Consider the following 14,820-nt stretch of genomic DNA (forward strand, 5'->3'; position numbering starts at 1 on the left):
AGTACATTTTTCCTTTTGTAATTAATAAGTAATCTATGAGACAATGTGAACATCCTAGTATCCAAAAATTCTTCCACTCAGTGTTTTTTACAATTATACTCTTTTAACAATTATACTCTTTTAATTATAAAGTAATAATGTGCTCATGGGAAAGCTTCAAATTTACAGGACTATGGAAGTTCCTTCCTCACCCGACCCCAGACATGCAGTCATACTTCCAGAGAGGTAAGCTCTGCTAACTGATTCTTGTGCATCCTTCTGGAAATTTTCAATGTAGACACATTTATACATTTCTTTTTTTCTTTTATCACAAATGGGATATTATATATACAGTCTTGCAACTTCAATTTTTTTTCACTTAATATATCCTGGACTTCTTTCCTATCACTACAAATAGACTCATCTCATTCTTTTTAATGGCTACAGAGAATTCTACTTATTATTATCTATTTAATTAGTCTCCTAAATGTACATTATAGTTTTCATGTACAGTTTTATATATCAAATATAATAATAAACTATAATTACGCTATAATAATTGTGCTATAATAAACATCCTTGTATATATAACTTTGCATGCTTTGTGTAAATAATATTTGGAAGAAAAATTGCCAGACACATAACTGCTGGGTCCAAATGTATTTCTTTTCTTTCACTAGATATTGCCAAATTTTCTTTCCAAATTGCATCAATTTATGCTCCCACCAACAGCAATGCTGTTTCCTCATCTCTTCTTCCTCATCAACAATGGACATTAGCAAATTCTTTAATCTTTGCCAATCTGATAGGTGAGAGAAAAATAGCTCGCTAGTGCTTTAATTTTTATTTTTGTACACAAGGTCAAGCATCTTGTCATGAATTTATTGGACATTTGAAATGTTTTCTCTATGAATTGCTTATTTAAAGTCTCTGCCCTTTTTTCTACTAGGTATTACTAATGAAGAACAATATTTAACATTTTAAGCAAGGTATTTGAAGAAATGTGTAACAAGCTTCATTATAATATTCATAAAAGAGTACTTTCGAGGCTGGCCTGGTGGTGCAGCAGTTAAGTTCGCAGGTTCCGCTTCTCAGGGGCCTGGGGTTCACCGGTTTGGATCCCAGGTGTGGACATGGCACCACTTGGCATGTCATGCTGTGGTAGGTGCCCCATATATAAAGTAGAGGAAGATGGGCACGGATGTTGGCCCAGGGCCAGTCTTCCTCAGCAAAAAGAGGAGGACTGGCAGTAGTTAGCTCAGGGCTAATCTTCTCCCCCCCCCCAAAAAAATAGTACTTTCACTGGTAATCTGTATCTAAGAAACCCCCTTCAAAAAAGCTGTAGTTCCCCGAAGTATATATTTTATTTCACTATATTTAATTCACTTTTACCTACTTGACCTTTAGATTGAGACTATTTTAAGAAGTGTGCTAGAGAATTTCCTATATTAAAATCTCCTTCATTCTTTTTTAAAAAATCAAATTTCCATAGGCAAGTAGTAGGAAGCAAGTGAAAATTAAGAAATCAGCATACTGATCTTTAGCTAACATTTTAGAATCATTAATTTTACCCACGGTTTCTCATTTAGTACTAAACAGGAAGGCATTTCCAAGAACAGGGAAACCAAAAATCTAAATTAAATCTGTCTAGAGAGAGCACAGTACATCTATCTTTCACTATTACATTAGCTACTCTCTACTTCAAAAATCAATTTCATATAGACCTGGAGTAAACAGTCACATGTCAGAGTGTGATAAGAACTCGCCTGATCGATGTAAAACGCCGTGCCTGCACGGATCTCTCGACGCTGTTTGAGGTCAGTTTCAGTGGTGTCTCTTGACAGGGCAATGTATTCAACCTCCCGTTGGGTCAGCTCCTGTAGAACAGAGAGTGAAATTGTTCCAAAATAAAATAAAATTCCAAACATATGCTTTGGAGCCAGTTATCTGACAATGCCACTGCCCTAGAGAAGAGCATATTAAATACAATTCTCAATTAAAACATTTTGAGTCTCAGCTTTAAGAAAAATGCAATAAAGTCAGTATTAATCAAAACATGTTAAGTATCTCTCCTCAGAGCTCTACTTTTACTGCACACAATAATTCACCACTTAATAATTATTTACTACTTAAGCAATAATAATCAAAATTAGATCTTATAAATCTTAATGTCTCCTGTAGAATTCTTTTCAAATATCATGAGTAATAATTTGGTTATTATTTCATTTTCCCACAAATGATAGCCATTTCTGTAAGTAATGTTCATTTTTTTAAAAGAGTGATTTAAATTAATTTATTCCATGAACCAACGTTTACCTACTGTATACAATATGTTAGATACTTTACCAAATGTGAAAATAAGGTAAATACCAACAGTCAGGTCAACAGAAGGGAGAGACACATACACAGCTATTTAGAGAGGAAAAGAAGAAAGACGAAAAGGAGAAGGATGGAAAGACGTAAGGGGCAAGGGGATTATTTCACACACACAAAAAAAAACCACTTGATTTGAAGAGGAAACCATCCAGAATCCATTTCTTTTAGAAAAATTTATCCATCCCTCAAGTCATTTTGCCCTATATGTAACAACTATGTACAAAATGTTCTTAACATTATCCTTGGTTTTACAACACTGAATTAAAAACAATGACATTCTCCAATCGAATGAGGCATACAACATGTTTTTACTAAACAGGAAGAACAAATTAATTTCCTGGAGTATAAAGAAAAAAGTTGAATGATCATGCCCATTAAGGTGAAAGGGAATATTTCCATAAGACTTTTTTCCTCCACCTTATCTCCATGTGATGTCGATAAGAATGTACTATTGTTGTCACTTAGTTTGTTTTTCTTTTTTTTTTGAGGAAGATTAGCCCTGAGGTAACTACTGCCAGTCCTCCTCTTTCTGCCGAGGAAGCCTGGCCCTGAGCTAGCATCCGTGCCCATCTTCCTCTATTTTATACGTGGGACGCCTACCACAGCATGGCTTGCCAAGCAGTGTCATGTCCGCACCCAGGATCCAAACTGGTGAACCCCAGGCCACAGAGAAGCAGAACGCTCGAACTTAACCACTGCGCCACCGGGCCAACCCCTGTCACTTAGTGTTTTACAACTGTGCCTATTTCCATGAACCCATAAATTTAAGTATACATATATGGAAAGAAGGAAGAATTTTAAAATATAGAAAACACACACGATAGTGGTGAAAATGTGGTGATACCAAATGATGTCTTTCTAAATAAGAATGAATCACCTGTGAGAGCACAATTTTGGAGTAAAGTAGCAGGTTTTGTTTTTAGCAGATACCTCCTTCTGGCTTCTGGAACATATCACTAGTATATTCATGTCTATTTCACTGATTGGTTAAATAGATTTCCCTAAGTGAAAGACCCTGTCATTCACATTGATTGACAAAGTGATATATGCCCCTTATTGTTAAATTGTACTACAGTAGCACCTTGAACTGCCACACGAAGTGTATTATCCTCAGTCTTGTCAGTTCCCTGGGACTCTTCATCAGCCAAGACAAGGATCAAAGTTTCCTCAGCTGCGGCTTCACAGAGGAGGTATGAGCAAGCTCACAAACAAGATGAGGAGCAGCAGATGGAGGAGGCAGAAGTGTTGAGTTTTTTTTAACTATCTATAAAACTCCTTTATGATGCATTTTTGTACCAACAGGACTCCTATAATCTGCTAGCCCTTCTCACTCCATATTCCTAACACACTTCACAGTCTTGTCAGAAACAAAATCAAAGTGAGATATTATGGTCTTTGAAATGAGCAGGGTGGAGAGGAGAGTACATATCTTAAAATTAAAGAGGCTCTAGACTTGGGATTGTCAGTAGCTGACTCTGAATTCTTAGACAAGACACTTTTGCCTGTGTATTAATAAAGTAAGGATAATACTACAATGGCACATTATACCTCACAAACTGGTTCTAGGAACAAAGAAAAGATATGAATGGTGTGGGCTAGAGGGAGTTAGGTTCTGACTTGCCCATTGTATTTTTATCATTCCTGCCCTACATGATTTTGGAAGTACCAAAATAAATTCACCAATGAAATAAAAGAGTGCACGAAGTATATTTCAATAGCATAGAAATCAATTCTTTAATATCAAGTAACACAAAGAAGCTTGAAGCAAGGTTTTCTCTTCATCCTAAAAAGTATCTTTCGAATAGACAACTTCATCTGATAACGTTCTTCCTCGAATCATTAGAGCAATCCCTATTAATGCTGAGAAAGTAGTAGGAAAAAGTCCTGTAAATTTTTTTATCTAGGTTGAGATTTGAATATTTCAACTCACTTGACAACCGTGCTCAGAGAACTGCAAACATTTAAGAGGATAACAAGTCAGAAAGGCGAACAATATGAAATTTGAAGTCTAGCTCCATCATTTACTAGCTGGATAAAGCTTGAGTGAGTTATTTAATCCCTGTGAACCTGTTTTCTCATCTATTTAAGGAAAAAAAAAAAGAAAAGAAAGCACATATAACTCATAAGATATATTTTACAAACCTTAGGCTCCCTTTCAAGACCACATAACATCAAAAAGTCAAGGGAATTACTTGACTTTTTAAAATATGGATCTGAGATTAAAAACGTTGCCTAAGTAGTATAAAACTAAGTTTCGTTTTGTAATCTCAGAGTTGCTGATACTATCTGCTACTCATTGCCTGAATTTCTAGCTCTTTTCTACCGGAGGACTTTCTAGTGGAGGACTTATTAGTTCCAGTGAAAATTTGCTAAGGCTATAAAACGCAAATGTACATTTGATTCCCAAATAACTTATTCTGAACACTTTATAAACAAATCACTCTTAACATTGTTTAAGTAATGACTAATCCTGATATTTTTGTAAATTCTTAATCTTAAATTTATTTTACAACATAGCTTATCAAAGTTAAGACCCTCAGGAATCCACAAGAACTGATTGCTCACCAGGTACTGCATGGCAATAGAGCGTCGAAGAGGCCCAGGAGGTCCTATTAGAAAGACATCTTGCCCCAAAAGATCCTTCTGCATTATCCATCTTAGATGCTGAACTACAGATTGAGCCACAGAGTCTGAAACTTTAAGGGGAAAAAAGATAAAATGAAATGCGAATCAAACAACTACTTATAAATCTCCAAGCAATCAATGCAGACAGTATATTATATTAAAATATACATATACGAACATATATACACACACGCAAGTATACACACATACATTCATACATACACCTGGTGAATTTTCACACTGTTTTACAAAAACCATTACTATCAATGTTAAAACAGGACAAAGTTTATTATATCACTGAAAGTCACACAACGCCACACTTCAAACCTTATAAGAACATTTGAACAATCACCTGTAAGTATCACTAAGGGAATGAGTGATTTTCAAGGATAATATGAGGAGCTGGTATCATCATTTTACCACAATTTTATAGCCAAATCCTTTTGTTCTAAAAAATGGATATGATCAAATCATCCCAGGCAATTAATGATCATCATAGTCTTAAAAATTTAAGAAAACTATAAATTAAGTTGCAATGTTTGTGAGATCTCTCAGACTTCCCAGTTAGGAGTTCTGATGTAGACTTAAATACTTACTAGAGAATTTGTCTATTCTTCCACATCAACTGTTTTGGGAAGAGAAGACAACTCCAAACGATGCCCTTCTAATTCTACTATTAAATCACCCATCAATCTGCTCACCTTCTGCCATAGCATTTTATAAAATGTTTGTATTAATACAATTCATTTGTGTTGACTCATCTATAAATCACCCAGTGATCCAGCAAGTGCATTCTAGGTATACAAGAAAAACTCTCACCCTTGCGCATCAAAGGAGACACATAGAACACTCATAGCAGCATCGTTTATTTCGGAGACAGGATATAGATAAAATGCACACAATGGAATATTACATAACAACAAAAACAGTATGAACTATCACTAATTCCAACATATGTTTAACTGTTAAAAATATAATATTGAGTGAAAAAATTAAGTCACAGAATAAATCACATATAATACTATTCTGATAAAGCTCAATAAACTAGCAAATTGCATTCAATAGAAATTCATACATGTGATAAAACAGCACTTAAAAAAGCCAAAAAGCAAGAGAATGATAAATTCAGGATAATGGATACCTGGGCATGGAATCACAGAGATTGTCACTGATAGCTTAAATGGTATTGGTAATATTCTAGCTCTTAAACTGGGTGTGGGTTACAGTGTTTTTTATTATTGTGTTGCATTTTATACATAAACACACACAAACACAGATAAATATATATGTATGTGTATATGTGTGTATGTGTGCGTGTGAAAAACAAAGTCTTTTGTATGCATTGAATATTCCATACTTTTAAAACTTTGTTTAATCACCCAGTGAGGTCATGAAAGAGTTCAAAGATCAAACTAAGAAGTCTTGCCGAGGACTAAAGCTGTGATTTTTTTCTGCTAGACAGCACAATATTGCTAGGGTAGTTCCCCTGACCTCCCCCCAAAAGCTAACATCTAATCATTTAAAAAAATTAATTTCTGGGGGACTGGCAGTGGCGCAGCGGTTAAGTTCGCACGTCCTGCTTCCCGGCGGCCTGGGGTTCGCCAGTTTGGATCCCAGGTGCGGACATGGCACCGCTTGGCACACCACGCTGTGGTAGGCGTCCCACGTATAAAGTAGAGGGAGATGGGCACGGATGTTAGCTCAGGGCCAGGCTTCCTCAGCAGAAAGAGGAGGACTGGCAGTAGTTACCTCAGGGCTAATCTTCCTCAAAAAAAAAAAAATTTAATTTCTGATTTTCTTTATCATGGTGGGAAGATGAAGGTTTTGGTCAGCTTGGTTGGTTTATCATGTCACTGGGGTCACACCAAAGCATCTTGTCATCTCCCTAAATCAAGTGCCTCTATGTCTGAAAATCAGGAGACTTATCATCACCCAAGTGGAAGTGCTTCTCTCCTGCCTTCTATGAATCCTCTATGACATGCATGGGGTCATATCACCTCCAAGGGGCAAAAACTGGTTCCTGGAGTGGGGTTTGAGAAAAAATTCTTAGATATTACAATGGTCTGTTGTCTACTAAAGGGACACTGTGTGTAAACAGATATACAGTATATCTGTAGTACTGAAATTTCATGGGATTGGGGAGACAGAATTAGGGGAAAAAATGTCCTTGGTAGAGAAATAATGAAAAATAGATTGAGAAACATTGCTCTAAGACTTATAACTTTGAGAATCTATCAAGGAGTTTCACGATGCTAGGAAGCAATTCACCTGAGCCTGGTGAGTCAACCTCATTTATAACTACCAGATATCCACTTAACTATTTTCTTTCCTACTTTAAGCTTAAATTCATCTTTGTAATATACAGATATATATATATATATATGTATATATATACTCTTTCTTATTTTAAAATGAGTCGGTCTGCTTGTAGTTTAAGGAGGAAACACAGTCAGAGTTAAGCAGCTCCAACTTCTCTGTGAGTAAAATTACACAGTGCTCCCTATACTGCAGACCTACTACCTCTCCTTACGCTGATATCAACTAGGTAATTAAAAACTTAAACGCTTTGGGCTTTTTCTTTACATTTTCACAAATCTCAGCTTACTTTGGTACAGGCCTTCCCTACACTATTCTTCGAGTTTTGTGTCACTTCTTTGTATTTAACTTTGGCAATGTGCCTGATCTTCCATTACCTAGACTTGACTATTTAAAATATGAAATTTCCAAAGTTCTAGAAGGTAAAGCCAAGTTGGTTTCTTCAGCTTCCTCCCACCTTTTATTATTTAAAACTATTTGTAACTATTCATAATTACAAAGTCTCAATTTAGTTCTATATAGTTCCATTCCATTTTGAATGCCTTGACATTGGAAGTACATTCATTTTCAAGAATTTTTAAAATCAAAGGCAGCAGTTCCTAACCAAACATGAGCGGCTTCTGAATCTCGTGGCTGGCCTTGTAGTCTATGCTATACCTTCATAAAGGCCTCTTCCTTTCCCTTCTTTGATCTTCCCCCAATAAGAGTAATAATAATGGCCATTATTTATTGCATTCTTGTCATGTGCCAGGTAAAAAACACAAATGATTTTTCATACCGTATCTCATTTAGATCTCATAACAACCCTAGAAGGTAGCAGACTACAGCGTGTAAGGATACAGACTGGAGCCAAAGCGTCCCAATCCCAACTCTGCTGTTTACTAGCTATGTAACCTTAATCAATTATTTAAACTGTGCTCAGCTTCTCCATCTGTATAATGGATATAATAAATGTACTTACTTCTAAGGTTGTTATGAAGATTAAATTAGGCACTTATGTCATTAAATTAGCCATTATATCCTATTGCCCTTCCAAAATTTTTTAACAGGCTCTATCTTCAGACCTAAGACTTTCCCTACAAGTGTGGACTTCATGGGGCTACATCAAATTTAGTGGACATACTTTTTTTTTTTTTGAGGAAGATTTGCCCTGAGCTAACCACTGCCAATCCTCCTTTTTTTGCTGAGGAAGACTGGCCCTGAGCTAAGATCGTGCCCATCTTCCTCTACTTTATATGTGGGATGGCTATCACAGCATGGCGTGCCAAGCGGTGCCATGTCCACACCCGGGATCCTAACCCGCGAACCCCAGGCCACCGAAGTGGAACATGCGCACTTAACTGCTGTGCCACTGGGCAGGCCCAGTGGACACACTTTTCTGGCCGCTGATTCTATTCCTTGGTTTTTGGCGATACCAATGATATCATGTTTTACTCCTTTTATTAAAATTCCAAATTCATTTTTTGTTTACATTGTTATCAGAGAACTCACTTCTCTAAAAAAATCCCATTTTTCACTTATTCATAGCATAGTGTATTATGTCAAAGAAAATATTTAATTTGTCAGGAAATTGCATTAAACCACTGAGAAAAAAGCATTATGTACTGCTGCGTGGTGTCTGTGGTGTATTTTACATTAATTTTGAAACTTGCTATATTTTTAGGATGGCCTCAAGAAATCATGAGTCATACTTAAAAGCATTCCAGAAATAGAAACAAGATGTAAGACTGTACATTAGGAACATCTGCAAAACAAATGCCAAACTGCCATGCATAACCTAAGACAAGCCCAGCCCCATGCATGAGAGAAACCCCCAACTTCAGTGTTTTCAAGCAAAAATGCTGCCTTCCAGGAGTCCATATAACAATAAATTAATGTGAAAGTAATACCATAGAGCTTGAACCTATATTCTATCATTTCCTTCTCTATGTGAAAACAAAAAATCTGGTTCACATTAGGCTAAATTCCTTATTCAATTTCTAGCCAATACTTGTTTCAAAAAAATATGTACTATTTTTGCCCAGGCATATTTAAGGGCTTTAAAATAATTCTATTAAAGGAAACTAAATTATAATTTTCTCCCTCCACAGACTCAAATTTGTCATATATGTAAAGATTAAAGCTAAAACTTTAGAAAATTATGCATAGTTCAAATTCTACTATAATAAATCCTTCAAAACTAGTCATGTTTTCTTAATATCCCAAGAGGCAACATATTATAACAGAAAGAAAAAGCCTTTGAAGCCAAACAGACCCAGTTGTGATTTCTAATCCTGTCCTGTATCAGTGTCCTTGGACAAGTATTCTGAATCTTCCCAGCTTAAGTTTCCTTATTTTCAAAAGAGAGGTAACAATACTTACCAAGCACAGTTCTTGTGAGGATTATAGGTAAAGCACCTTGCCCAGCCCCTCAGGCAGTGAGAACCAGAGATGGAAGAATATTAAAGCCCCACCCTCACCGGCAAAGTCCTCTATCTGGTGTGTACCCTAGACAGCAGGCTGCACAGTGGGGACTCAGTGGTTATGAATGGGCTTCTGGGTTTACACTTAAATTATCTTCTGGACCTAGAGCCCACCCTGAAGAAATAAAGGAGAAAGGAGTCCAATATTTACCATATCCCTAACTGGTAAAGCCTGTGTTAGGTACCTTCCCACGGCATTTCATTTTACTCACCAGAGTCATCCTATAAAATTGCTCAGAAAAAATCTGAACCCAGGCCTGTCACACTCCTCTGTATTCATTCCTTTTATCACACATCACAATGAGAGCTTTCAAAAGAATCACAACTAATCTCACTGCAAGTGCACGTTCATTTACTAAGGTGTCACCTATCTATCGCGCACCATTGTACTCAGATATAACGGACATCAAGGGGAAAAACATGGGAGTAGGGGACACAAGACGTTTAGACCCAAAGTCCTCATGATTTAGCACACGGGCTAAGGGAACTAAGAAATTAAATCATTCACACAGCTACATTTATTAAGGATCTACTATATGCTTAGTCCCAAGAACACAAAGATGAATATAATAAAGTCCTTTGAAGATGTCAAAGGAAAACAATGCATATATACAAAGCCACTCATCCATAAAGTGGACTGTGAGTCTGATCCAATATAACTGTCATCAAAATTAAATGAGAAGTACAATACTGGCCAACACAGTACTCAGCATAGAGAAGGTATTCAGCTTTCCTTAAAATTGGAAAATACATCAATATACATTAAATAAGTTAGAGTATATCCATACATAATGATTAAGTGTCAAGCTGTATACTTTTTGTGTAGAAGTGTTAGAATAAGTGTATATATGCATATTTTCTTGTATTTGCATAGAGAAACTCAGGAAAGATATCCCTGCAACTAATAATATGGGAAACAATGTGAATGGTAACAGGAGTGAAAGAAAGATTTCTCAATGTGTACTTTTTTATATTGTTTTCATTTTTGAACCACATAAATGTATTAATTCTACAAAAAAGACTGCTATTTTTTTAAAGTCAAGCTTTAGAAAATACTTGACATAAGAAAATTTCCATAATATATTGCTTTGTGAAAATGATCACAAAAGAGGACATATTCTATTTTCTTAAATGACGCATGCATATACAGTAGTCATTTTTAAAAACATTAGATACATTTACAAATTCAACTCATACAAAGTATGTTCTCTGCCCAAAATTAAATTGAATTAGAAATTAACAATAGAAAGATCTTTGGGAAATCTTCAAATATTTAGAAACTGAATAGTACATTTCTAAATAACACATGGGACAAAGAAGAAATCAAAATGGAAATTACAAAGCCTTTTTTGAACTGAATGAAAGTGAAAACACAACGCATCAAAATTTATGGCATCTTACTACAGTAGTACTTGGGAAATTTTATAGCACTACATGCCTATAGTATCGAGAAAAAGGAAGGGTTTCAAGTTAATGGCCTCAGCTTCTGCCTTAAGATATTAGAAAAAGAAGAGCAAATGAAACACAAAAAGATGAAATTATACTGATCAGAGCTTAAATCAATGAAATAAAAAAGAGAAAAACAATTTTTAAAAAAATCCGTGAAACCAAAAGCTCATTCTTTGAGAAAATCAATAAAAGTGACAAATCTCTAGCCAGACTGATCAGGAAAGAGAGAAGACACAAATTATCAAAATCAGGAATATGAGAGAGCGAGAGAAAGACATAAAATACAGATACTTCACATATTAAAAGGATAATAAGAGGGGCTAGCCCAGTAGCATGGTGGATAAGTTTGTGCACTCCACCTCAGTGGCCCAGGGTTCTCTGGTTCAGATCCTGGGTACAGATCTACACACTGCTCATCAAGCCATGCTGAAGCGGCATTCCACCCAGCAGAAGTAGAAGGACCTACAACTATGATATATAACTATATACTGGGGCTTTGGGGAGGAAAAAGAAAAAGAGGAAGTTGGCAACAGATGTTAGCTCAAGGCCAATCTTAAAAAAAAAAAAAGGATAATCAGGGGATATTGTGAGAAACTTTATGCCAATACATTCCACAACTTAGATAAAATGGACAAATTCCTTAAAAGAAAAATTTCTTTATAAAGTCTGCTGTCCTGGGGTCGGCCCCGTGGCCAAGTGGTTACGTTCGCATGCTCTGCTGCAGGTGGCCCAGTGTTTGGTTGGTTCGAATCCTGGGCGCGGACATGGCACTTCTCATTGAGCCACGCTGAGGCGGCATCCCACATGCCACAACTAGAAGGACCCACAACTAAGAATATACAACTATGTACCGGGGGGCTTTGGGGAGAAAAAGGAAAAATTAAAATCTTAACAACAACAACAAAAAAGTCAGCTGTTCTTTAGCTAACACAGGAAGTTATAACTTCAATAACTGTATCTATGAAAACAATTAAATTTACAGTTAAAAACCTTCCCACAAAGAAAACTCCAGGCCAAGACGGCTTTATAGGTGAAGTCCACCAAATATTTAAGGAAAAATGCCAATTTTATACAAACTCATTCAGATAATTGAAGAGGAGGAAATATTTCCCAATTCACTCTATGACACCAGCATTACCTGTATACCAAAATCTGACAAAGACATCACAAGAAAGGTGTTATGGACTGAATGTTTGTGCTCCTCCAAAATTCGTATGTTGAAAACCTAACTCCCGATACGACAGTAATAGATAATGATTGGGTCATGAAAGCGGAGCCCTCATGGATGGGATCAGTGCCCATACAAGAGCGTGCTCTTTCTGTCCACTCTTTGCACCATATGTGGATACAACAAGAAGTCAGCAGTTTGCAACCCAGGAGAGGGGCTCATCAGAACCCAACCATGCTGGCACCCTGATCTCAGACATCCAGCCTCCAGAATTTTGAAAAATAAATTTCTGTTCTTTATCAGCCACCCAGTCTGTGGTGCTTTGTTATATATAGCAGCCCGAATTGACTAAGACAAAAGGAAAGCTGCAGATCAATATCCCTCGTAAATATAGATGCAAAAATTCCAAACAAAATTTTCTCAAAATGAATCCAATAATATGTAAAAACAAAAACATATCATGACCAAGTGGGGTTTTTTCCAGGAATGCAAAGTTAGCTTAAAATTTGAAAATCAATCAATATAATTCACCAAGTTAACAAACTAAAAAAGAAAAACCACATAATCATGCCAAAGGACACAGAATAAGCACTTGACAAAATGTAACAACATACCTTCCTGATTAAAACCTCTAAGTAAACTACGGATAGAAGAAAACTTCCTTAACTTGATAAATACTATGAAAAACCTACACCTATCATACCTAAGGGTGAAGGAGTGAATGTTTCCCCCTAAGAATGAAACCGGTAAACAGTTAGCCATTGATGATTAAGTAGCTAGTAACTAAAGTTTTTTTTCCTTTTTGCAATTACTGATTATAGCTTTCAGTCATTTACCCACCCATTGTTAACTGTGCTGTTTAGTCAAAACGCTATCTGACTCCCACTAGGTTCCTATAGATAACATCTCCCTGGTGCCTGGTTCACCATGGTAATGGGTGTTTGAGCTGTTTTTCAGGAATTAGAACCCCTTGTCCCCTGCAGGCCGGTTGAGACCACCAACTCATCAACCGGGCCTGTGCAGATGTCTGATAAGTGACCCTTTGACATCAAGAGGCTAAAATTCCACCCTCAGATCATGCTAATGCCTCCAATTTGTGAACATGTGTCCTATGAAGAGGCATGAGGGAGGGAAGGAGGGAGGAAGGGAGCAAGAGAGAAAGAGAAAGAGAAGAAAAGAAAAGAGAAGAAAAGAAAAGAAAAGAAAAGAAAAGAAAAAAGAAAAGAAAAGAAAAGAAAGGAAGGAGAAGTATCTAGACTGGAAAGGAAGAAGGAGAACTGCATTTATGGATAACATGATTATTTACATAGAAAACGTAATGGAGTCTACAAAAACAAGCTCTAGAACTAATAAGTGAGTTTAGCAAGGTGCCAAGATACAAGATCAATATGCAAAATCAATTACACATCTACATTGAAGTTAGAAAACAATACCATTTACAATAACATCAAAAAATATGAAACTCAAATGATAACTCTGACAAAATATATGCAAGATCTATACACTGAAAACAACAAAACATTGCTGACAGAAATTAAAGAAGATCTAAATAACTAGAGAGATATACCTTGTTCATGGGTTGGAAGGGTCAACATCATTAATATATCAATTATCCCCAAAATGATCTATAGATTTAATGCACTCTCAATCAAAATCTCAGCAGGCTTTTTTATAGAAATTGACAAGCTAATTCTAAAATCACAAATAGAAGCAAAGGACCTAAAATAGTCAAAACAACTTTGTAAAAGAACAAAAATGGAAAACTAACATTAGCTGACTTTAAGACTTATTATAAAGTTACAGTAATCGAGACAGTGAGGCATTGGTGGTGTCAAGATACACAAATAGATCAAAGGAACAGTCTAGAAACAGACTCACAATGTATATGGACAACTAATTTCTGACAAAGGTACAAAGGCAATTCAGTGGAGAAAGGATAGTCTTTCCAGCAAATTGTGCTGGAACAATTAGATATCCACACGCAAAAAATGAACTTTGACCCATACCACATATAAAATGACCTTTGACTCATATCATATATAAAAATTAACTTAAAACGGGTAATAGACCTAATTGTAAAATCTACAACTATGAAAACATCTAGGAAAAAAACTGAGGGGAAGAATCTTTGTGACCTTTAGTTAAAGCTTTCTTAGGTATGACACCAAAAGTACAACCTATAGAAGTAAAAAACTGATGAATTGGACTTCATCAAAATTTAAAACTTCAGCTCCCCAAAAGACATTATTAAGAAAATTAAAAGACAAGCCACTGACTGAAAGAAAATATTTGCAAATCTTATATCTGATAAAGTTCTTATACCCAGAATACATAAAGAAATCTCAAAAGAACACAGACAGCCCAACAAAAAAATGGGTAAAAGATTTGAACAGACACTTCACCAAAGATATACAGATGGCAATTAAGTATGTGAATAAATGCTCA

General features: G+C 36.0%; 1 protein-coding gene across 1 annotated transcript in view; it reads right to left on the bottom strand.

Annotated features, from left to right (window-relative positions):
* VWA8 (von Willebrand factor A domain containing 8) overlaps positions 1-14,820 on the bottom strand; it is a 357,132-nt gene that overhangs the window by 315,119 nt on the left and 27,193 nt on the right. The window contains exons 3-4 of the mRNA XM_046664107.1: positions 4,921-5,051; positions 1,746-1,856 (exon numbers count right to left, since the gene is read on the bottom strand). Coding sequence (XP_046520063.1) covers positions 1,746-1,856; positions 4,921-5,051 — 242 coding nt within the window. The remainder of the gene's footprint in view (positions 1-1,745; positions 1,857-4,920; positions 5,052-14,820) is intronic.

The sequence above is a fragment of the Equus quagga genome, chromosome 6 (genome assembly GCF_021613505.1).
Source record: "Equus quagga isolate Etosha38 chromosome 6, UCLA_HA_Equagga_1.0, whole genome shotgun sequence".
Classification (NCBI taxonomy): Eukaryota; Metazoa; Chordata; class Mammalia; order Perissodactyla; family Equidae; genus Equus; species Equus quagga.